Source organism: Muntiacus reevesi, chromosome 2, assembly GCF_963930625.1.
Source record: "Muntiacus reevesi chromosome 2, mMunRee1.1, whole genome shotgun sequence".
Lineage (NCBI taxonomy): Eukaryota > Metazoa > Chordata > Mammalia > Artiodactyla > Cervidae > Muntiacus > Muntiacus reevesi.
This window is the reverse complement of record NC_089250.1, coordinates 200,150,485-200,174,177: the sequence shown is the minus strand read 5'-3', so window position 1 is coordinate 200,174,177 and position 23,693 is coordinate 200,150,485. Positions and strand designations below refer to the sequence as shown.

General features: G+C 42.5%; 1 protein-coding gene across 1 annotated transcript in view; it reads right to left on the bottom strand.

The window, feature by feature from the left end:
• PRKCB (protein kinase C beta) overlaps positions 1-23,693 on the bottom strand; it is a 221,911-nt gene that overhangs the window by 190,227 nt on the left and 7,991 nt on the right. Inside the window, exon 2 of the mRNA XM_065919292.1 lies at positions 12,854-12,936. Within this exon, the coding sequence (XP_065775364.1) occupies positions 12,854-12,936 (83 nt within the window). The remainder of the gene's footprint in view (positions 1-12,853; positions 12,937-23,693) is intronic.

Here is a 23,693-nt window from a genome sequence, read left to right as displayed (position 1 = left end):
AATGGGACTGACAACAATGGAACTCACCTCCTAGAGCATAACAAAGAATAAAGAAAGATTCTTTAATAAAAAAAAAATTCTACGGAAAGTGCTTAAAACAGAATCTTACCTATGAATGCTAGCTCTTGGATATTATTATTTAAGTAAAACATTGCTACTCGGACATCCCAGGAGTCCAGATCACTGGAGTTGGAGGCAGAGCCTTTCTGACTCCAGGACCAGCGCCTTTCACATGAGGGATGTCTCTTTCTGGGTCATCTACCTTTGAATGCTCTATTTCCCCTGCCGTCTGCAGCCTCCACAGGCTGAGGTCTTCTGGGAAATTGCCTTTATCAGCCTCTGAGGCCGGTCCCTCCCCTTAGGCAGGAGAAGTCAAAAATCATTCATAAGACAAGACATGCCTGCCTCATTTAGTCCCAGCACCTCTCGTCTTCGTGCACTGGAGAAACAGCTCTTCCCATCCTCCAGACACTGCACACTGGGGCGTGCTTCTTCCTCCACAGCACAAAGTTCTGTATCTTTGTGACAGTGAGGGACAGAGGGCTGCAGAGAAGCAATTCGCTCTGACCTTTACATGCAGGCCCCGCACTGCGGATGCCATCAGTGGCACACGGCAAATGGGAGAAGAATTGGGCAGAATTCATTTCACTGACAAAAGAATTGCATTTCAGCACATGACCATCATTTTCGTTAGAATTTCTCCCTCAACCAGCTCATGGGAGATGCCTTTGTGTATCCATTTTGTGGCAAGCAAGATGGATGCATGCCATGCCAAAAATAAGGCTCTCAGTTCAGTTCAGTCGCTCAGTTGTCTCCGACTGTTTGCGGCCCCATGGACTGCAGCATGCCAGGCTTCCCTGTGATGGACAGGGAAGCTTACTCAAACTCATGTCCATTGAGTCAGTGATGCCATCCAACCATCTCATTCTATGTCATCCCCTTCTCCTCCCACCTTCAATCTTTCCCAGCATCAGGGTCTTTTCCAATCTTAAACTCACATTCTAAGATTCGAAGGGACCACTGGTGGTAGCAATATTAACTACCATTTACTATTTACCGGGCACAATGAGAAACCCTCAACATGGATTAACTCATTTAATCCTTGCCTGAACCTTGTTAGGAGGATGCTATTTTATCCTCTTCCTACAGATGAGAAAACTGAGGCAGAGAAGTTAGGTAACTAGCCCAAGATTATTTACTCAGCTAGTTAGTGCCAAACCTTGAATTCAAATCCCACCATTCTGGTTCAGAACCATCTGAGATAGGACCTTTTGCTGGCTTCCAAACTTGGCTCCCCAGGAGAATTACCCAAAGGACATCAAAATACAGATCCCCAGACCCTTGTCTGTATCTCTTTAGCTGAGGTCTGTTCTGAGTGGGCTACCCAAATAATCCTTAAGCATTCAACCTGTCTGTATTCTGAAAAGTAGTATTGAGAAATTGAAGTGGACATGTGTTGTTTTGACCTGCAAACATCTCTGCCTCAGTGATGAGGCATAAGTGTCTCAATTCTCCTCCAAAAAGCCACCCACCCCCACTGTATTTAGTTCCCTAAAGAGGGAAGACTTTAAAAGCCCAAGAAAAGGGCTGGTTAAGTAACTTAAGCTTCAGAGAATAATGTTTCTTCTTCTCGAATTTGAATTTAGGGCCAAAGCAACACAAGAACCAGAATCAGATGCAACTGATTTGGTTGTTTGGGGAGGTTTCCTCCAGTTCTCTAAAGTACGTTATACCTTTTTCAATAAATTTCACTATGTTTGTGTGTGCTCTGTGGTTCAGAGCATCCAACTCTTTGCAAACCCCTGGACTGTACCTGCCAGACTCCTTTGTCCATGGAATTTTCCAGGTAGGAATACTGGAGTGGGTTGCTATTTCCTACTCCAGGGGATCTTCCTGACCCAGGGATCAAACCCATATCTCTTGCATCTCCTGCATTGGGAGGTAGATATTTAAGCTAACTCAAGTGGCTCTGCTGCATGTAACCAAACAACATTAGTAAAAGAACTGTGGAAGAAACCCACACCTACTACAGATATCCATCCCCTCTACAACTGGTGACAACTGGTCTTTGTTCTACTGGGATGAGATGTTAATATTCTTAAATAGGAACCAGTGAGTCAGTTCAGACTGTTCTTCCTCAGCCTGCACAGATGGTCCTCAGGCCTGCTTCTGTCTTCTGAAGTTACATCAAAAATCTATATAATAGCTCTTTAAATGTTAAATGGAAGCCTAGCCTTTGAGCAAGTCAGGTCAACTCTCAGACTCTGCCTTGTAAGCTGTTCTTTTCTCATTTGGAACATGCACCCTAATTATTGAACACTTTCATCATGAATGTAGAAGTTACAGACTACAGTGTTAAGTAATAAATAATAGTCCTGGTGCCCTGCCAGACTTAGATAGGTAGTAGATAGATGAGAGAGAGTCTGCACTGTTTATAGACTGAATTGCCCCTGGTACTATTTATCCTTGAGAGATACAAATGAGTTCTGCTATCAGATGATGACGTGATCGTACTATAATGCCAAGAGGGATGTTCAACCCTAACTGTTGCTTCACCTCCTCAAAGAGCCAGATAGCCTTGGAGCATCAGCAGAACTGAATGGTGGGGTGTCCCTGCCTGGAGTTATGTAAGACTAAGCAACCCAGGCTTTGAGAAGAGTGCAGCCAACTGGTACATGGCTTTCTCAGAGCCAGAGAGACCAGACAATGCCAAGGAAGAGGAGGTGGGCCCTTTATCTGAAGACAGGGCTGTCCCACTCCACTGGTGCTGAGGCAGGAAGTGAGTGAAACTCAGACTGGCAGAGCTAGGACCTCCCTCCTTGGGGGCCAAAGGTGAGTCCACCAATAGGGCCAGAATCTTACCAGGAGCACCTGAAGAGGCCCATGTGGGGGACTGAGCTGGCTCCCAGCTGATGGAATATCTTAAGAGTGACCACATCCAGAAGCAACTATAGTTGCTTACAGTTATACCCAAGCCTTCACTCAGGTTTGATTTTAATCAAATTAAGCAGGAAGGAAGCCTCCAGGCTGGAGGTGAAGTGGCACCAAAAACAAGATCACAGAAAACAGTTACAGAAATTCCCAAAGTGATCTTCAGAGTTCTGCCAGCAGTCTGGAATGAGATACTGAGAAGAATTGACAAGGGGACATCAGAATGTGTTCAGAAAATGTGGCCTTGTGTTTTCACATGAGTGTATGTTTGTAGACATATCATACCATCCATGGGCTTTGTTGTCTGTTTTCTTCATAATGACTACAGAGTCCCATGTCAATAACTTTTTAATCAGGTGACTTTATTGAAGTATAATTGACATACAGTAATGCACAGACTTTCTTTTCTTTTTTTAAATTAACTTATTTTTTAATTGAAGGATAATTGCTTTACAGAATTTTGTTGCTTTCTGTCAAACCTCAACATGAATGAGCCATAGGTATATATGCCCCTCCCTCTTTTAATCACACAGTTTCATGAGTTTTGAATATTGTGTGCATGTAGATAGCCGCCAACTCAACAAGACACAGAAAGAACATTTCCATTACCCAGACACTGTAACATTTAAATCACCACGCAGCCTCCTGTCACACAGATATGTTTTACTTACATAAACCCTAATTTCCAGCCTTTTAGATTGCTTCCAATTTTTTGTAAATATATACACATATCCATAAATAATTTCTCAGCAAAATTCTTAGGCTAAAAATGTCATTAAAGCTTTTGATACATGTTGGTAATTATCTCTTGAGGAAGATTACATTGGGGTGGCCAAAAAGTGCACTTGGGTTTTTCATCACATCTTACAGAAGAATTCAAATGAACTTTTGGCCAACCCAATATTCATTTACATTCATATCACCAGTAATATATCAGAGTGCACTTTCCCCCTCTTACTCCTGTTTATGCTTTTTACTTTGAATCCTATTTCTTTTGATATTACTATTAAGATCATGCTCCACATGTATGTGTATTTTTTTGGGGGGGGGCATTATATCTTTGACTCTTTTATTTTTAACCTAATACATTTCTTCTGTACAATGCCTAGAATTATATATTTCTCCAGTCTGATTAGTCTTTGCCTTTTAGTAGAGAATTTCAGCCCACTTATGCTGGGTTAGTTCCTGATGGCTCAAGCAGTAAAACATCCATCTACAATGCAGAAGACACAGGTTCAGTCCCTAGGTTGGGAAGATTCCTGGAGAAGATAATGGCAACCCGCTCCAGTATTCTTGCCTGGAGACTTGCATGGGCAGAGGCTACCGTCCATGGAGTCGCAAACAGTCAGACACGACTGAGTACACATGCACAGGCAACTGATAAACTGAAATTTTTTCTTCCAAGATTTCATAGTTCCTTGGCTAATTTTTATCTCATTCCTATATTTTGTTATATTAACCAAAATTTTTCATTATTTTCTATCTCTAAATTGTTTCTTTCATATTAAAAAATGTCTACTTGAACCAGTAAGTCTATGCCAAGAATTAAATAGTATTACATGTTTTATTTAGGATCTTTAAATTTACACTCCAAGTTTATTACAGTTTAGTTTTGTGAGCCAGCCTTATTGGGTTATGCTGGTTACCATGGTCAAGCTAGCTTATAATAATAAAGTGTGGCAGCTATTTATTTTGTCAGCTCCTCCAAGTCTCCCATTCCTTCTTCTTATATGCTGTTCTCTGAGTCAGAGGGATGTTAGATGGTCCAGACCTGGTAAACTGTAAGAGTTCATTCCCCTAACAACTGAGGACCAACCAATCAGAACCCTTTCCTGGGAATGTTTATGAATGCAGGAAGAAAGAAGGCCACTGTGTCAACTAGGGCTTCCATCTTTCCCTAGGGTCAACTACAACCAGGTGGTCAGACGTATTTACAGGTACGTCCTGTCTCCAGTAGGAGCAAATAAAGCAAGGACAAGTCAGCTGGGGTCCCAGCAGGAAACAAATGGCACATTCAGATTAGGAGAGTTTAAGGCAGGTTTCGTAAAAGGACTGTTTAGAAAAGTGTGGGCATGCTGTTGAGAAACCCAGAGGGAGGGTGCAGTGACTGAGGGCCAGTACAAGCAGAGGGACAAGAGAAGAGAGTAGAGGCCTCCTGGAAGCCAGGAGGGGAGACTGTCTTTGGGAGGGAACAGCTGCAGACTGCCTTAGGAGGGGAACACCGTCAAAGGGTAAAGCCAAGAAGACCTCATGACAAACACCCTGGGCTCATCCTCCAGTCCCTATCAATCCCTCGTCTTAAGCCCAGCTAAAAGTCAGAAAGTAAGGGAACCCCCACTGATGCATCCCTTACAAGTCAGTCTCTCAAGGAGAAAGCAGAGATGATCTGGAAGGACCAACGAGACAGCTGGCACAGCAGACGAGGGCCAGCTGCAAAATGGTAGACTGCAAAATGCCCACAAGTCCCCACTTCACACCTGCATCTCTACAACGAGACTTTGCAGCCCCTACCATCCAGAGGTGAAGTCTGTTTTTCCATCCCAAATCTGATTTGGCCACAACCACTGTGACACAAATAAAAGCTTGAAAGACACCTATGCTGTGGGGGTTTTCCTTCTGGCGGTGCTTGGAACCCTGCGACCAGTGCCCAGATGAACCTAAACTGATGGAGGAAAGGAGACCACACGGAGGAGGAGGAACAAAGGGCCCCAGTCAAGAGGCTGCCAAGTGTCAGTCATGTGCCTGAGGCTACCCTAGGTGATCCCGTACCAGCCAAGTCACAGCTGACCAAGTGCACGAGAGAGCTCAGCAGTGATCAACTGAATAGACCCAGATCAGAAGAATGACCCAAGCGGCCCGCACAATCATGACACATAATAAATGTCTTAAGCCACTAATATTTTGGGATGGTTTGTTAGCAGCAAAGCTGACTGATACAGCCAATAATGAGAAAGCATCTTACAAGTATTGGATCCTCAGTTTTAGTGTCTGAGACTCTTATCCCTGAAGCTCTTAATCCTTCTCAATGTCCTTCCCATGAGCCAATCTCTTTACCTAGTACCGATCTGAGTTGGCTTTACCTCACTTTTGATTTTTTAAAATTGTGAACGTTTACTTTCTCTCTATAATTTGATATAGTTTAAAATGAACAGATTAGGTATAAGATAAGCTACAAGGATATTTTGTACAAGACAGGGCATATAGCCAATATTTCATAATAACTATAAATGGAATATGGACTTCCCTGGTAGCTCAGCTGGTAAAGAATCCACCTGCAATGCAGAAGACTCCCGTTCGATTCCTGGGTTAGGAAGATCCCCTGGAGAAGGGAATGGCTACCCACTCCAGTATTCATGGGCTTCCCTGGTGGCTCAGATGGTAAAGAATCTGCCTGCAATGTGGGAGACCTGGGTTTGATCCCTGGGTTGGGAAGATATAGGAGGGCATGACAACTCACTCCAATATTCTTGCCTGGAGAACCCCCATGGACAAAGGAGCCTGGCCAGCTACAGTCCATGGGGTTGCTAAGAGTCGGACACAACTGAGCAACTCAGCGTGCGCGTGCGCACGCGCGCACACACACACACACACACACACACAGACATAAATGAAGTATGACCTCTAAAATTGTGAAGCATTATATTGTATACCTGTAATTTACATAATATCAGTTATACTTCAATAAAAAAGTAAAGCATGTCACAAAAAGGAAACAAAGATATTCTAAGACAACAGGCTCACTGTTATAAAAATCAAAATCAAATCAAATGAAGAGAAATTCTTCATTCTTCTAAAGTTTAAAATAATTTACCCATGAAGCCTATTATTCTGGAGCTTTGGGAGAAGAAAAGCAATGTTCTCATTTCTCTTGATTATTTGCCTGTTATGGTTTTCAATTTCTTCTTGAGATGAAATTGCCAATTTAAAATTTCCTGGAGAATCATCCCTTTCAACCAGATTTTCAAACCCATTAGCATTTATATGCATATTCTTTTAATACGTGAATTTTATATATTCTTTTTAGATTTTCCTTTATTTCTCTTTTATTAAGTCTTCAACATCTAATGCATGATTTATCATTTTTAATATATTTCTTCATAAAGTAAGACTTGATTAAGAAACACAAAACGATACAGTCAACATTACTGCCTGTATCTTTCACTGACCTGATTTAGTGATGGAATCAGGAAGATACAGTGCATAACAATGAGTTTTATTTGGTACTTTGACCATGAATGACAAGAAATTATTATTCCTAAAACCATAAAATGCCGGAGAAATTATCTTTAGACGAACCAGCTAAAGAGTCCTTTTATACTTTTGTAATGCCTGGCGCAGAACCTCTGCTCAAGAAAGTTAGCTATTATTAGCTATTATTCCTTGGCAGGTCAGAATGTAACCTGCACCCCTTCTTGAGTAGGAGAGACTCCTCCAGGGATTAATCATAATTTAGGAACCATTTTCCGAGTGCCTTCTTTGTGCCAGACACTATTCTGGATGTGATTCAAGTAGCTTTTCATTGAATACTCACCCCAAACCTATGATTTATGTATTATTTGTCTCATTTTAAAGACACAAACTAAAGATCACAGAACTGAAATTATTTTACCAAGATCAGTGGAGCTGGAAACTTCAGCACTGTATTTTGACACCAAGTTTTCTGGCTCTAAAATCTAGGTTCTTTTTCTCAGCATTGCATTGCAAAATTTCAGGTTTTGTATAAAGTAATATAAATGGAAGGGATTCCCAGGCTTCCCAGATGTTAGTGGTAAAGACCCCGCCTGCCAATACAGGGGATGTAAAAGATTCAGGTTCAATCCCTGGGTCAGAAAGATCCCCTGGAGGAGGGCATGGCAACCCACTCTAGTGTTCTTGCCTGGAGAATCCCATGGACAGAGGAGCCTGGTGGGCTACAGTCCACAGGGTTGCAAAGAGTCAGACACGACTGAGTGACTTAGCACTCACAAGAAATGAAAACACAAGTGCATGGTGTAGGTGGGGGAATGGAGAGGACTATCAGTACATCCATGATTAGGGAGATTAATGGAAATGCCATCAGCTACCTGCACCAAAGGCTCAGGATGTGTGCACAGTGCTGAGTGCTTTTACACGAGGGCTTCTTAATCCATCTGTGGCTAATCCTTTTGATGCTGGTGTAGTTAACTCTTTTTCATTTTAAGGATTTTTTTTTTAATTATTACAACAGACCTATGTGGTTGGTACTAACATCCTCGTTTGTGGATAAGGAAACTAAGCCACAAAGAAGGAAAAAGACACATCCAAGATCATCTCATGTGTAACTGATAGAGTCAGGACCTGAACTCACGAATGACTGACTTCAGAGTCCACATCCTTAATCACCATTTTCTCTGGGTGGTGTGTGTGTGGTTCAGTCACTCAGTTGTGTCTGATTCTTTGTGACCCCATGGACGGTAGCCAACCAGGCTCCTCTGTCCATGGAATTCTCCAGGAAATACTGGAATGGGTTGCCATTTCCTCCTCCAGGGGAACTTCCCAGCCCAGGGATCAAACCTTTGTCTCCTGCATCTCCTGCATTGGCAAGAGGAATCTTTACCACTGAGCCACCTGGGAAGCCCATTGTCTCTGGGAGTGATCCATAAACTGCCCAACTTTCCATTTGTAGATGGAGGGGGCTAAGTCAGTCAGGGACCGGGGCAGGGAATACATGAGGTCTGTTGTCCTACTGAGGCTGTCTGATTCTCTAAACCACAGTGAGACCTGAGAGTCCTTTATGAAGTCCAGTGTGATGGCCTCCAGGGATTCTGTTTCATAGTGACCACCTGAGTCAACATGATCTGCAGTAGCTTGACCAGAGATTCTTTCCCTCCCATGATGAGTGAAGTCTGTTTCTTTACCACTTGAATTTGGGCTTAGCTATGAGACTACTTAGGGGCTTCCCTGGTGGTTCAGTGGTAAAGAATCTGCCTGCCAATGCAGGAGACACAGATTTGATCCCTGGTCCAGGAAGATACCTTGGAGTAGGAAATAGCAACCCACTCCAGTATTCTTGTCAGGAGAACACCATGGACAGAGGAACCTGGCAGACTACAGTCCATGGGGTCGCAAAGAGTCGGTCAAGACTGAGCTACTAAACAATAACATGAGACTACTTGGCCCAGTGGGACATTATCAAACATGATGCATGAGCTGGAAAAGCACTGGTGCATCGGGATGTGCCTATTTGCTCTTCTTCGGACCCTGAAACCACCATGTGAACAAACCAGAGCTAGTCAGCTGGAGGATGAGAAGCCATGTGGAGGAGAATCAAGGCACTGAGGCCAATAACCAGCTCACTGTCAGTCATGTGAATGGGGCCAGCATAGATCATCCAGCCACCAGACAGACACAAGCAAGAATCCCTTAATCTTTGTGCCCAGGGCAAGTCCCTCACTTGACTTATCCTAGTCCAATCCCTCAGAGGCAAGTCTTCTTTTTCTCATTCTGAGAAGACCTCAGAACCAGCAGGATCCCTACAGATGATCAGAAGTACCACCCAGGAACTCTGCCATGTTTTGAGGTCCCCCAGTGGTGGGTACCAATATGAATTGTCTATTCCCACTGGCACTGAATGGTTGGGTCATCAGCTGGCTTCACTGGGACAGAGCTAGATTCACAAAATTCCCTCAGGTAGTCTAATATGCCATGATGGAGACCTAGAAGGCTGCCAACCACACAAAGACCTACTAATACCCAGAATATTCCTCAACTCAGGTTGGACTTGGAATAGCGGGGGGCAGAGGACAAAAAGGACAATTCCTTTTTCACAGATGGAGGCAGTGCTTTTCTACTCCATGAGCTCGCTGCATACCTGCGCCTCCAAGGTCATACAACAGGAGGGCACCCCTCCTGATCTGCATGAGCCTCAGAGAGCCTGGCCAGGTAGGCGAACAGGTGTGGCCAGATATTTAATCATGTCTCCAACCATGGACAGAAAAAGGTCAATGAACCAAGTCAACCAGTTCAGGAGTCTGGACCAATTCATCATCCTCGGTGCCAACCGGCCTTCTTGGAACTGTGTCCAGAGATCGGCTGCCAAATCCTATGCATGCCGGCTGCAGGGAGGACTCCCTGCTCTCCCCATGCCCAAGGCAATGAATGGCTACACTGTTCCATTCACACAGAGCAGGGGCCCCTACAACTTATGGCGCCTACACATGCCTAGGAAGGATGACTGCCAGGTGGCAGGCAGAGGACCTATTCATTCATCAGACTTACCTGGCAGACATCTGTCCTCACTGTCTACTCAGCACACATTCACTGTTATTCATTACCATTGTCATTATCATCTTCAGTATGTACCAGACACTGTCCTACACATACACACCAGATACTCCTAGCAAGGTTATTAGGTAGGAACGACTGTTTTATTCATTTGCAACTGAGCAATCTAAAGCATAAACGGACTGAAGTACTTTGCCCAAGGTCAAGTACACCAGAGCCTCGAAATGCTGGCTCCATCCATAGTGTGAGTTTAACCAGTACACAACACTGCTTCTCTAATTTTCCTCCAAGGGACCGACCGCCTCTCTCCCACTCTCAGACTCTCCAGGGGTAAGCCCCTAACCAGGCCTGCCAATCAGCATAACCATCCTCAGTTATATATGACCCAGGATTTACTGAAACTTCAGCTCTTGTCCCTAGAATTGCAGCACTGACAAGATATGAAGACCAAAGGTACCACGGCCAGCATGCTCCCACAGGAGAAAAGCCTTCTTGAAACAGAAACCATGATTGAAGAAAACTGACCCAAGAAGTGGAGAAAGAGATCCCTAAAGATCTCATTTCACCACCTTGATTCACTGGGTCAAGCTTTTCAGTTTCAGGGACCAAAATTTCCTTTTCCACATGAAACAGTTTGAGCTCTTTCTCCCTCAGGCAACATAAAAAGCCAAGGAATAAAGAGGGGCTATGGGAAACAGCATCCTCCTGGCTGCTCTCTGAGTATCATGCCTCAGTCTGCATGAACACTCAGAGGTGCACAATAGAAGCAGGCTGTCCCCCAAACTTACCTTCTCTCCTGGGGACACAGGAAGGGATTGCACTAAAAGGGTCAGGGAGTGTGATCTGAGAGAATAAAACAGGCCTGTGAGGGTTTTGGTTGTTCTCTGTTGCCTGGAGTTCTTAAACCCAAATAGCACAGCCCACAAGCAAAACAACTGCAGTATCAGCTCTAGAGGATGCATGGCCTGCCCCTGATTTGCAGCAAAATGGCAGATGACCACTATTAGAAGGCCAGCAAGAGCACATGTAACAACAGAAGGCAGTGACTACCCACTTTGAGCAAGCTGAGATCAGCAGTCGAGTCTAAGTGATCAAGACAGGACCAGTGGGAGACAAAGCCAATGGGGAAAATTCCAGGAAGGTGAACCAAGGCAGGAGCAAAATAAGAGAAGCAGGGGTGACAGATGCACAGAGTCCATGACTGGTCCAGCAGCAGAGTGTGCATGGTAGAAGGTCCAGGACAGTTTCAGCTGCATGGAAAAGAATACCCTACACTGTGAGGCTTTACCAATAAGAGGTGCTTCTTATCTCACATACACAGTCTGAGCATAAGAGAACTCAGTGTGGGCTCAGCAGTTCATCAATGTCATCCATGACCCAGCTTCCTTTAACTCTTCCACTCGGCCCTGCTCAGGATGTCAGTCATAGCTTTCTCACTGACCCTAAGGGTTGCCACAGCTCCATGCATTATGTGCTCACTCAAAAACGTCCACCAGAACAAAGAAAGGAATATCTTCCTTGATCAGAAAGGAAAGTCTTTCCTAGAAGCCCTGCCCAGACAAACCCTCAGGTCCCACTGGGCAGAACTGGGTCACGTGCTCACTCACTAGCTACACAGGAGCCTGAGAAAGAAGCAGCAGGCATCTTCAACGTCTATACTGAGAGGTGGCCTTTGCCAGAAAGAAGAGGGTGAGGGCTAGGAAAGGCTGTTGGATAGGCGATCCACATGGTGCCCCAAACTTTAGGCAAACGTGTTCCAAGACTTTAGCCACAGAGTACTCAAACATAAGTACTCAGGCTGTCACTCACTTAATATTTTCCTTAAGTCAATTTATCTTTTTCAATTTTTATTTATCTATTTTTGGCCACACCACACAGCATATGGGATCTTAGTTCCCCAACCAGGGATTAAACCGGCGCCTCTTGCACTGCAAGTGTGAATTCCTAACCACTGGACTGCCAGGGAAGTCCCTATCTTTTGAAAGTGAAAGCGAAAATGAAAATCACTCAGTCGTGTCTGACTCTTTGCGACCTCATGGACTATACAGTTCATGAAATTCGCCAGGCCAGAATACTGGGTAGCCTTTCCCTTCTCCAGCGGATCTTCCCAACCCAGGGATCAAACCCAGGTCTCCCACATTTTGGGCAGATTCTTTACCAGCTGAGCCACAAGGGAAGCCCTATCTTTTGTTTAACCCTAAACACCTTTACTTAGGTAGGAAATTTTATATCATCGCCATAAATGACAAACCACGACTAGATACATTTTTCAAACCATATTAAAATAAAACAATAATGATCAAAACACAGTTTATTTGCCAGTTTTACCCAGGAGCATCCCTCATCCCTCAACAGTAATCACATTTTGGGTTGAACGGAGCAGGAAAATCTTAATTCCTCCTAATTCTTGGGCCCTGACAAAGAGTTCATGATTTAACCTCTGCCCATCAACCTCATGCCTCAGCCATAAAGACATTGTGCTAAGTCATAATAGAGAGACTAGTTTCTTGAAGTCATGCACCCCTCTCAAAATGTTTTGTTTTGTTTTTTCCCATTAAGATGAAAATAGTCTCAGAGGCTGGAGGGACCGTGACAACCTGACTTTTTGACTCAGTATACTCAGTCACCCAAAAGGATGCATTGACTGTGGACAGAGAGGTGACCAGTGCCAGATACTTACGTCAGAGGCTGGGCCCTTGTCAGCGCCCGGGCAGGAGAAGGTGACAAATTCATGGCACCGCTTGTGCACGACAAAACAGCAGACTGCAAAAGAGAAAATGAGGGGAGGAGGGAAGGGAGAGGGGTAGTGGGGAGCAGGAAGGGAGGGGAAGAGAGGAAGACATCATTAGGCCTGGACTTTACACTCAAAGGCTTTATAATCAGATAAACAATGCCTTCAGCTTCTGCCCCTTGTCTTCTATTGAAGTCAAACTCCTGGGTACACTGGTGCTACGACTTGCAAATTACTAATTATATTGACTACTATGGATGACAAGGTAGTGACAACTACATTTAGAGAAACTACAACTATAAACAATGGCTTTTAGTTAATAACAATGTATCAATATTGGTCCATCAATTGTAACAAATGTACCACACTAATGCAAGATTCTTTAAAAGTGCTTTACATATATTAATTCACTTAATATTCCTAACAACACTCTAAGGCATGCTATTTCATTTTTTCACATTTTTTAATATTATTTTCCATTATGACTTTTCATAGTTCTCTTCATTTTTAAATTGACATATAATTGATATAACCTTATATTAGGTTCAGGTGTATAACATAATGATTCCATATGTACATTTATAAATGATCATCACTATAAGTCATCAATATCCATCACCACACATGGATATTTTTTCTTGTGATAAGATTTTTTAAGATTTACTCTCTTAGTGACTTCCAAATAAATACTGCATGCTCAGTCGTTGTGTCCGACTCTTCTGCAACCCCAAGGACTGTAGCCCGCCAGGCCCCTCTGTATGGGATTTCCCAGCAAGAATACTTGAGCGGGTTGCCATGCCCTCCTCCAGCGGATCTTCCCAATCCAGGGATTGAACACGTCTCCTGCATTGGCAGGCAGATTCTTTACCACTGAGCCACCAGGGAAGCCCAAATATACACTACAGTACTACTAACTATAGTCACCATGCTATTTATTACACCCCCTGAACTTTTTTATTCTGACCACTTTCACCCATTTCACCTGCTCCCCACCCTAATCTCTGGTGATCACCAATCTATTCTCTGTATCCACAAGTTCACTTCTTGGTTTTGGTGTTTTGGGTTTCTTTTTTTTTTTAGATTCCACATACAAGTGAGTTAACATGGTATTTCTCTTTCTCTTTCTGATTTATTTCACTTGAAAATGTTAATAATAGGGGGAACTAGGGTGGAAATGAGATTGAGGGAATGTACAGAAACTGTATTTTCAATCAATTTTTCTATATGCCTAAAACTGCTCAAAACACCAATAATAAACAAACAAAAATAGAAAACTGCAGGAGGAAAATAGGAGGGCACAGGAGGAACATAATAAAGAGATTTTAAAAAGGTATTAACTAAACACAATATGTAGACGTTGTTTGGGTCCTAATTTAAATAAACTAACAGTTTTTTAATAATTATGAGACAATCAGAAAAATGAATGTATTCATTTTTTATAATATGAGGGAATTTTTGCTATTGATATTAGGGAATTATAATTTTTTATATAATAAGGGTATTATGATTTTTTTGTTATTCTTACTTCTAAGGATACATCCTATAATCTTTATGGATAAAGTGATTCAATTCAAAATAATTCAATATGATAGAAAGGAGACAGAAAGGGTAATAATTGGGAAAAAAACATTAATCTTAACTGATTATTAGTGAACCTGGAGGAAATTCCCCGGTAGTCCAGTGGTTAGGACTCCGTGCTTCCACTTCCAGGGGCTCAGGTTCAATCCCTGGTCAGGGAACCAAGATTCCACAAGATGGCAAAGCTAAAGAGAAGAAGAGTTCCAAAGGGGTCAATTTCTTTCCCCTCTTTCTGTTATTATCTATTGCATTTTGTAAGTAGTATATGCTTTGTATAAAGACATCTGTGTCAAACAGCATATATATGTTTGTTGTGAGTGGCGAAGTCCCCTGCGCCTATATGTCTGTGAATGTTGAGAGTAATATATGAGCAGTGGCCAAAAAATGCCAGTGATGGTTATCTCTGGGCAAAAGGACTACAGATTATTTTTACTATACATCTATACATCCCTTACATCTATATTGTTTGAATGTTGACAAAAGAGTATATGTTAATTACATAATATCAAGGGAAATAAGCCTACTTTCATTTTGAAACTAAGAGTCAAAGAAAAACAAAGATCAGAAAATGAAAAATACGATTGCCCAAACTGGAAATTCAGTGGTTGGGCTGATACAAAATGGAGGACAACTAAAGAGGAACTTAGCAAACTGGAAGTCTAATTTGAGTGATTTCCCCAGAATTCTGCAAAAAAACAAGAAAAAAGAAAAAAAGCAAGAAAGAAAAAAAGAAATGACTCAAAACATGTAGAACAGATCTCAAAATTCTAATATCTACACAGAAGGATGTCCAGGAAAGAACAGAAAGAAAAGTAAAGAAGGTGTAATTGAAGAAAATGAAAGGAAATTCTCTAAAGATTAAGAGGAATTTGAGCCATTAAATGGAAAGAAACTATCAAGTGTCAATGGATACGAATAAAAAGCAAAATGACTAACAGAATTACCACGGCTCAGATATCACTGTGAGGACGTGTCCAGCAGGGATAGGAAGAGAAGACAGGAAAGTTACTGACAAAGGAACAAAAATAATTTTAACATCAGATTTCTCATCAGCAACTCTGAATTCTCAGATACAATGGAGGCACTTCCAACCGTTAAGAGTTCACCTTCTAAGGCAGGGGGTGTGAGTTCAAGCTCTGGTTAGGGAGCTGAGATTCCATATGCCTCGCGGCCAGAAGACCAAACCATAAGACAGAAGCAATACTGTAACAATTTCAATAAAGACTTTAAAAATGGCCCACATTTAAAAAAAAAATCTTTAAAAAATTTAATTAAATTGATTGTGGCAATCATTTTTTAAAAATTAAAAAAAAAATAGAATACAATGGAGCAACATGGTCAAAGGTTTAGGAGAAGTCATTTGAATCTAAAATCCCATACACAACCAAATGAGCATTCAAGTGAAAGAACAAAATAAAGACATTTCCAAAATACAAGAACTCAGAAAATTTACTTCCCACAAAGGAACAGAGACTATACAGTCTACAAAAAAAAAGCAACAAAGTGAATCAAAGAGGCATAAAACAGTGGTAAAAGAACAAAAACAAAAGTGAGGTGAGTGTGGGGGAACAAGTTCTAAGAGACAGAGATGGGAAAAAGACTATAAAATTGCAACATGCTAAGATCTTTGTCTTATTCCTCAAGAGTTAATAGGTATGGAGAAACTGCATTTAGGACATTGTAAGTTTAAATAGTGTACTAACAAGAATAACTTGCAGACTACCAAAAGAAAAAACTGGACAAAGAAAACTTAGTCCAACTACACTTCAAAAGGCCTTACCATATGATCCAAATTCCTATCAATACCATTCTTTTCACTTTACTTTTATCTGGCATCATATGCACTTTAAACTTTCAACAATTTATAATTTTTTTTGTATCTGAAATGACATGGGAATTTAACTTGCCATTTTTTCCCCAAATAGGTAATCAATTGTGCCAGCATCTTTTATTGAATAATTCATCCCCTCATCACTGATTTCAAATGCCAACCTAATTATGTACTAAATAATTATATACACTGAGGTCTGTCTTTGGGCCTGCAGTTTTGTTCCACTGATCTGTCTTATAATAAAGCAATACGGGATTTAATTATAGTAGCTTTATAATATGTTATATCTTGGCAGGGCAAGTCCTCTCTCATTATCCTTATTTTCAATATTCTCTTGGCAATCATTGCAAGTTCCAAATGAACTATAGAATCAGTTTATTAAGCTTTTAAAAATACCAATGGAATTTTTATTGGAATTGTATTTAGTCAACTCCCTACCCTCACCCCCAGAAAAAAATTTATTGGGACTTTGATAATTGACACTTTCATAACAATGAGTACTTCTATCAGGAATAGAGTGCCCCCTGTTAAAATTTTATTTTATGTCTCCCAGTAAAGTATTTAATGTTCTCTATGCGTGTGTGTGTGCTAAGTTGCTTCGGTCATGTCCGATTCTTTGCAACCCCATGGATTCTGTAGCCCTTCAGGCTCCTCTGACCACGGAATTCTCCATGCAAGAATACTAGAGTGGGTTGCCAAGACCTCCAGGGGATCTTCCCAATCCAGGGATCAAACCCATGTCTCTTATGTCTCCTGCGTTGGCAGCTGGGTTCTTTACCACTAGCACCACCTGGGAAGCACAATTTTCTCTATAGTTGTACATATTTCTAACTTAGTATTATTTGACAAGTCCTACTTCTCTGCTATTGCGATTTTGACATCTTTTCCATTTTGTCTGCCAAGTGGTTATCATTTACAAATAGGAAAGCAATAAATTTTCAGAGTATTTATTTTCTAAGTATTTCTAAAATTCATGAGAGTTGCTGTGGGATTTCAGTTGCTTCCTTTGAGTTTTCCAGGTAGAGAATAATATTATCCCCAGTAATAACATTTTTCTTTCCTCCTCCCTGATAGATATGCCTCTTGTGTTTCCCTTTATATGTCCATATGTAAAATTTCCAGAACAATGTGGAATAAAAGGGATGACAAGCAAAGAATCCTGTCCCACTTGGAGCTTTTACCAGCTTCGTTTCTCCCTCACGCTCTTCTCAAACTAACTTTGGGAATTTATATTTTCCTTTGGAATTATCCACAGTGTTCTTCTCCGTATGTTTCAACTGCATCATCTTATCTGAGATGGTGCCATGCCCTTTCTCAAGCTTTCCTCTATTATATTGTTGGGGAGTCTCTCTTTTTATTTTTTTCAGAGGTTTATCTTCCTTAGTGTCCATTTTATTATTCTTTCATTTTAAAGAAGCCAATGATGAATATATTTCTCAATTCTACTTTTTCTTACTTGATTGTTAGTTTCACTTTTACTTGTCCTACTTATTTTATTTGTACTTGTTCTTGTATTATTTATCGGGTTGCAAGTATGCATTCTGGAGTCAGATGGCCAGGTTTTGATGCTGTTTTCATCATTTGCAAACTATAATGTTTGGGCACATTATCTTATCTGCCTGTACTTCAGTTTTCTTTCTGAAAAATGATGGTGATAATTGTACTAATACTCATACCACAGCAGTGTTGTCAGAATTAAATGAGATAATCCATGCTCAGAACTGAGCCTAACATACCATGAGTATGCAACAAATGTCTACTGCTGTTATTCATTATTCCTTTTAAAGCTTCTTGAACCGACTGCTCAGTTAATTTCTTCCCGTTCTTCTTCATTAAAAGTTTAACATCTTAAGGCTAAAAACTTTCAAGCACAGTTTTGGCCACATCCTATGTTTTATACTGCCACCATTGTTGTAAGTTTCTAACTGGCCTGTTACTGAAGTTTTCACTTCTCCCTTAATCCAGAAATGTTTAGGAAAGTTCCTCTTCCCCCAGCACACCACTGATAAGCAATTACTTTCGTCTAGAGCCCTTCTTCAGAATATCTAAAGTATCAGTTATGATCTTATCCATCCTTACTCTCTTTGAGGGAAGCTCATCTCTCACTTCCTATTGTCTACTACATGTCCTGGCACATATTGAGTAAATAAATATTTGGTGAATGAATCAACAAAGAATGGGCATTATCAGTCACACAAAAAGAAGAAAACCCAATCAACCAATGCCAGCTATAGCTCCTGGCTGGCTTTCCACATTCTACCACCATGGTCAAGGGTAGGACTACATCAGTCATCGACAAGGGCTCTCCTGGCAGCCTTCCAATTAGCCACGAAAATAAACAATCTACCTCCACCTGGGTGGACTCAGTATGCCAAAGGTCTTGGCTATACCCCAGCATGCTCTACAGAGAAGCTGGGAACAGGCTGGAAAGTTGATGAGCTTCTACTGCAGGCATTTACTTTACATAGCCTGTTTCTGAAAAGTTCTGCAAATCAAATTTCCCATTAACTAAAACACTTCAAAGAAAAGGAGTAGGGCTTAGGCTATTTAAAGAAACAAACTAAATCCTTTTGTGATACAAATAAACACCCCCTCATTTCTGTTTGGCAAATTCAGGGTAAGACTAGCTTTTCTTAAATAAGAGCCAACATTCACAGAAACTGCTGAAACACGTACCAGGTCCTGCTTTCAAACAGGTACCTGGTAAGAACCAAGAATTCCTAGATGCTTCATGGTTTATGCAACAACTTCGTGACCCTAGAGGTCAGAAGCCTGCAGCCTACAGCCTTCTGAATCTAACCAGTAGTCATGCTTTATTAGGACTACATGATGCAGTCTCAAACCAAAACATATATGGACCTGCAAATGTCTGAGCGTCAGGTGGGAGAATGCATGCAAGACCTATTTTAAAAGGGGAAACTGCTGGGCATCCCTGGTGGCTCAGTGGTGAAGAATCCCCCTGCCGATGCAAGAGACAAGAGTTCGATCCCTGGTCTGGGAAGACCCCACGTGCTGCAGGGCAACCAAACCCATACACCTGAGCTCCTAAGCCTGTGCTCTAGAGCCCACGCCCTGCAACAAGAGAAGCCACCGCTCTGAGAAGCCCAGGCACCACAGCTAAAGAGTGGCCACCGCTCTCTGCAACCACAGCAAAGTCAGCACAGCAATGAAGACCCAGCAGAGCCATAAATAAATACATTTTTTAGAACAAGGGGCAGGGAACTGCTCCTTGGCTCCTGCAGAGAAAGAGATCAACGTTCCAAGCACCATTTATCTCCAATCCTCCCGTTACATTAAAATCATAAGGGTCATAGGCCTATAGGTAGAATAACGTCTCCCCCCAACCTCACCAAAGATGTCCACACCCTAATCTCTGGAATGTGTGAATGGTGGCTCAGACAGTGAAGAATCTGCCTGCAATGCAGGAGACCTGGTTTTGATCCCTGGGTCAGGAAGATCCCCTAGAGAAGGGAATGACTACCCACTCCAGTACTCTTGCTTGGAGAATTCCATGGATAGAGGAGACTGGCAGGCTACAGTCCATGGGGTCTCAAAGAGTCAGACACGACTGAGCGAATAACACTAACACGTCCTGGTGGGTTTAATGCAATTACAAGAGTCCTTTTACAAAAAGAATACTTTTTTCTTTTTTTTCCTCAAAATTTATTTACTTGGCTGGGCTGAGTCTTAGTTGCAGCATGTAGGATCTTCGATCTTGATTGCGGCTTGTGAGATCTTTACGTTTAGCATGTAAACTCTTAGTTGTGGCATGTGGGATCTAGTTCCCTGACCAGAGACTGAACACCCAAGCCCCCTGCATTGGGAACATGGAATCTTAGCCACTGGATCCTTATTAGAGGGAGGTCTGAGGGTCAAAGTCAGAGAAGGAGGTACAACTACAAATGCAGAGGCTGGAGTGATGACACTGCTGAAAACGAACACACGCCAAGAAATGTGGACGGTGTCTAGAAGCTAGAAAAGGCAAGGAACAGACGGTCCCCAGAGGCTCCGGAAGGAATGACGTCCTGCTGACATCTTGACATCCTGCTGTCTTGATGTTAGCCTCGTGAGACCTATTTTCAGACTTCTGACCTCCAGAGCTATAAGGTAATAAATCTGTTATTTCAAGCCATTAAGTGTGTGGTAATTTGTTATTCCAGCAATAGAAAACTGATATGCCAGCCAAGGATCAGAAACACTTGGATGATCCCAGAAGCAGAAGACTACAGACAAAGCCCAAGAGACCTCTCCGGAGTATCTGCCCCCAGGAAGCAATGGGACCCAAACTCTGCCTCATACTGCACCCACCCCCAAATGCCCAGCTCTAACCATTACAATTTATTTGTTGTATCCAGAGGAAACTAGATCAAGTCATTACAATTTTTATTTTCTCTCTTTGGAGTTGATCCATCTCTTGTACCCTGTTCTCACTAGAGTCTAAAATGGGCAACTGTCATCTTTCAGAAGCAATCTTTGTCCCTGAATCCATACAAACTGGAGGTAGACATTCCAGCACTTGCTGCAGATGTCTGTGTTGGAAGAAGAGACAGAAGGGCCTTCAGCACCTTCCTGAGCTCTCGTCTTTCTCTGGAAGCCCCAGATAGCCATTCCTCAAGAGAGGAATACACCGTCTGCAAGACTTCCAGGCCAGGCCTCTGGATCAGATGAACTTCAGTTTGAACTCCCATTAAAAAAATTTTTTTTAATTTACTGATTTGGCTGTGTGAGTCTTGGCTGCAGCACGTGGGATCTTCACGGTGCCAGGCAGGATCTTTCGTTGCGATGCACAGACTGTAGAGTTGTGGTGCTCAGGCTCTGGTGTGCACAGTCTCAGCAGTTGCAACTCGCAGGCTTAGTTGCTCCATGGCATGGGGGATCTTAGTTCCCTGACCAGGGATTGAACCCATGACCTCTGCATTACAAGGTGCATTCTTAACCACTGGACCACCAAGGAAGTCCCCTGAACCGCTATTTTATGACCCACAAGCTGAAGGACATCCGCCCAATTTCTGTGCCTCTCTGAGCCTCCATCTCCTCCAAATGGGAAAGATAGCATTATCTACTCTTAGAAAGTTGTTGTGAAAGTCAAACGAGACACACACCCAAAGTTCTTGGTGGAAAGCGGCATTTGAGGTGGAGGCATCAGCGTGCAAATGTTGCTTTGTAATGGGTGTGCAGGATCCCTCTTTCCTCCCGGGTCAAAGACAACTCACAGGCATGAAATTCTGCCCAGTGTCCAAGATGAGGTGGTGCTCCCTCACATGCTTTCTGGAACCGTCTCCATGATCAAAGGCAGACAGGCCTGGTCACCACCTCCACAGAGCCTCCCTAGCATTCAGAAGCATGACTCACAAGACCATGGACTTGAGTTGGCAAAAGACTTTCACATCCATGGTTATTACAGCTTAGCCCCATCACAGCCCCAGGGGGAAGGTGTTTTGATCCGTGCTTTAACAACGGGGATGCTGACGCTCAGAGAGGAATGACTCGCCCAAGGGCATCCAGCTAGTCAGTGGCCACGCTTATATTTGAAACCACGTTTGTCTTCCTCTGGAGCCCACACACTCTCAGCTCATACATACAGCGTGGCTGCATTTGTGTTTGTCACTCATCTCACTGTTCCAGAAGAAATCCTCCCCCGCTTTCCTCACCCCAGCCATCCAGTCAGTTGCTAAATCCTACTGACTCTTCCTTCGCAACATCTTTTATACCATATCCTCCTGTACACTCCCCGCTGATTCCACCCTAACTGCCCTCAGTAACTCAGAAATGGAATTTTGCAATGAAGCCTTAACTGGTTTCCCCCGAAACTGATAAGCCTGCCTTGATGTCTCATCTCTATGAGCCAAAGCTTCCATAATCACAGAGGAGATAAGGTCATCAGTGTTATGTGATTGCTATGAAATCTAAATGAAACATCGTATATCAATGTACAACATCAGGGCACAAAGGAAGTTCTCAGTGAAGGTTTATTTACTTCCCTCCAGGTTAGAGAGGTTTACAGTCTGAACTCTGCAGCCAAGCTGCCTGGACATGACACCAGGTCACACTATTTATTAGATCTATGACCGTAAGTTCATTGACTTTGTTGTGTCTTGCTTTCCTGGCCTATAAAATAGAAAAAATAATAGTGCTTTTCTTACAGAGTTGTTGTGAGGGTTAAATGAGGTCATGTGAGGATAAAGTAAGTGCCTAACATATACTAAACACCATTAATTATTATTTCTGCCTACTTCCCTCACCCCATACAGCCTCCACACTCCAGAAAAATTCATCTTCTGAAAACTCAGCTTGATACTATCTCCCTGCTCCAACACATTCACCGGCTGCTTATCACCTAAAGTTGCACTGTCCAACATGGTAGCCACAGGTGAGGTGGGGTTATGCCAATTTAAATTAATTAAATGAAATTTAAAATTCAGTTCTTGGGACCTCCTTGGTGGTCGAGTGGGTGGCTAAGACTCCGTGCTCCCAAAGCAGTGGGCCTGGGTTTGATCCCTGGTCAGGGAACTAGATTCTACATGCTGCAACTAAAGATTCTGCATGCCACAATGAGGATCAAAGATCCAGCATGCCCCAACTAACACCTGGCACAGTCAAATAAATAAGCAAATATATTTCTAAAAAATAAAGTGAACAATCCATTGTTTAAAAAATACTTCAGCTTCTCATTCACACTAACCACATTTCAAGTGCTTACCAGTCACATGTGGCTAGAAGCTACAGTACTGGACACTCACTGTAGAAAGTATTACTGGACAGCACTGGCCTAAAGAATAAAGTTCAAATCCAACAGGCTGGCATCCATTCACAATGAAACCACCGTCCAACTTTACTCTTACCTCCTCTCACTCCACTGCCCCACATTCCTGCCAGGCTGGATGACTGTCCTTTTCTATATTTCACTCATTCTCCACTGTGCAAATCTGTTCCATAAATACATCACCACCAACAGCCCATCCCCTGATGGCCACAAGGAAATTTAAAGGCAGAGAGCTTAGTTCTCCAACCAGCAGACCGAAGGCCAGATTGGAGTAGAAATGATATGCTCCACAGGATAATTCAGCTTGGGAGCCCCAGGGGACAGGTAATGGTTGGATCATCCTACCTACTTCATTGGGCTTCCCAGTGAGCTTCCCAATGGGCTGACTCAGCAGTAAAGTGTCCATCTGCCAATGCAGGACACAGGCTTGATTCCTGGGTCAGGAAGAACCCCTGGAGGAGGGCATGGCAACCCACTCCAGTATTCTTGCCTAGGAACTCCCACGGATGGAGGAGCCTGTCAGGCTACAGTCCATAGGGTCACAAACAGTCAGACATAACTGAAGGAACTTAGCCCACATGCACCTACTTTATTGCAAGGGTTATAAACTTAAAACC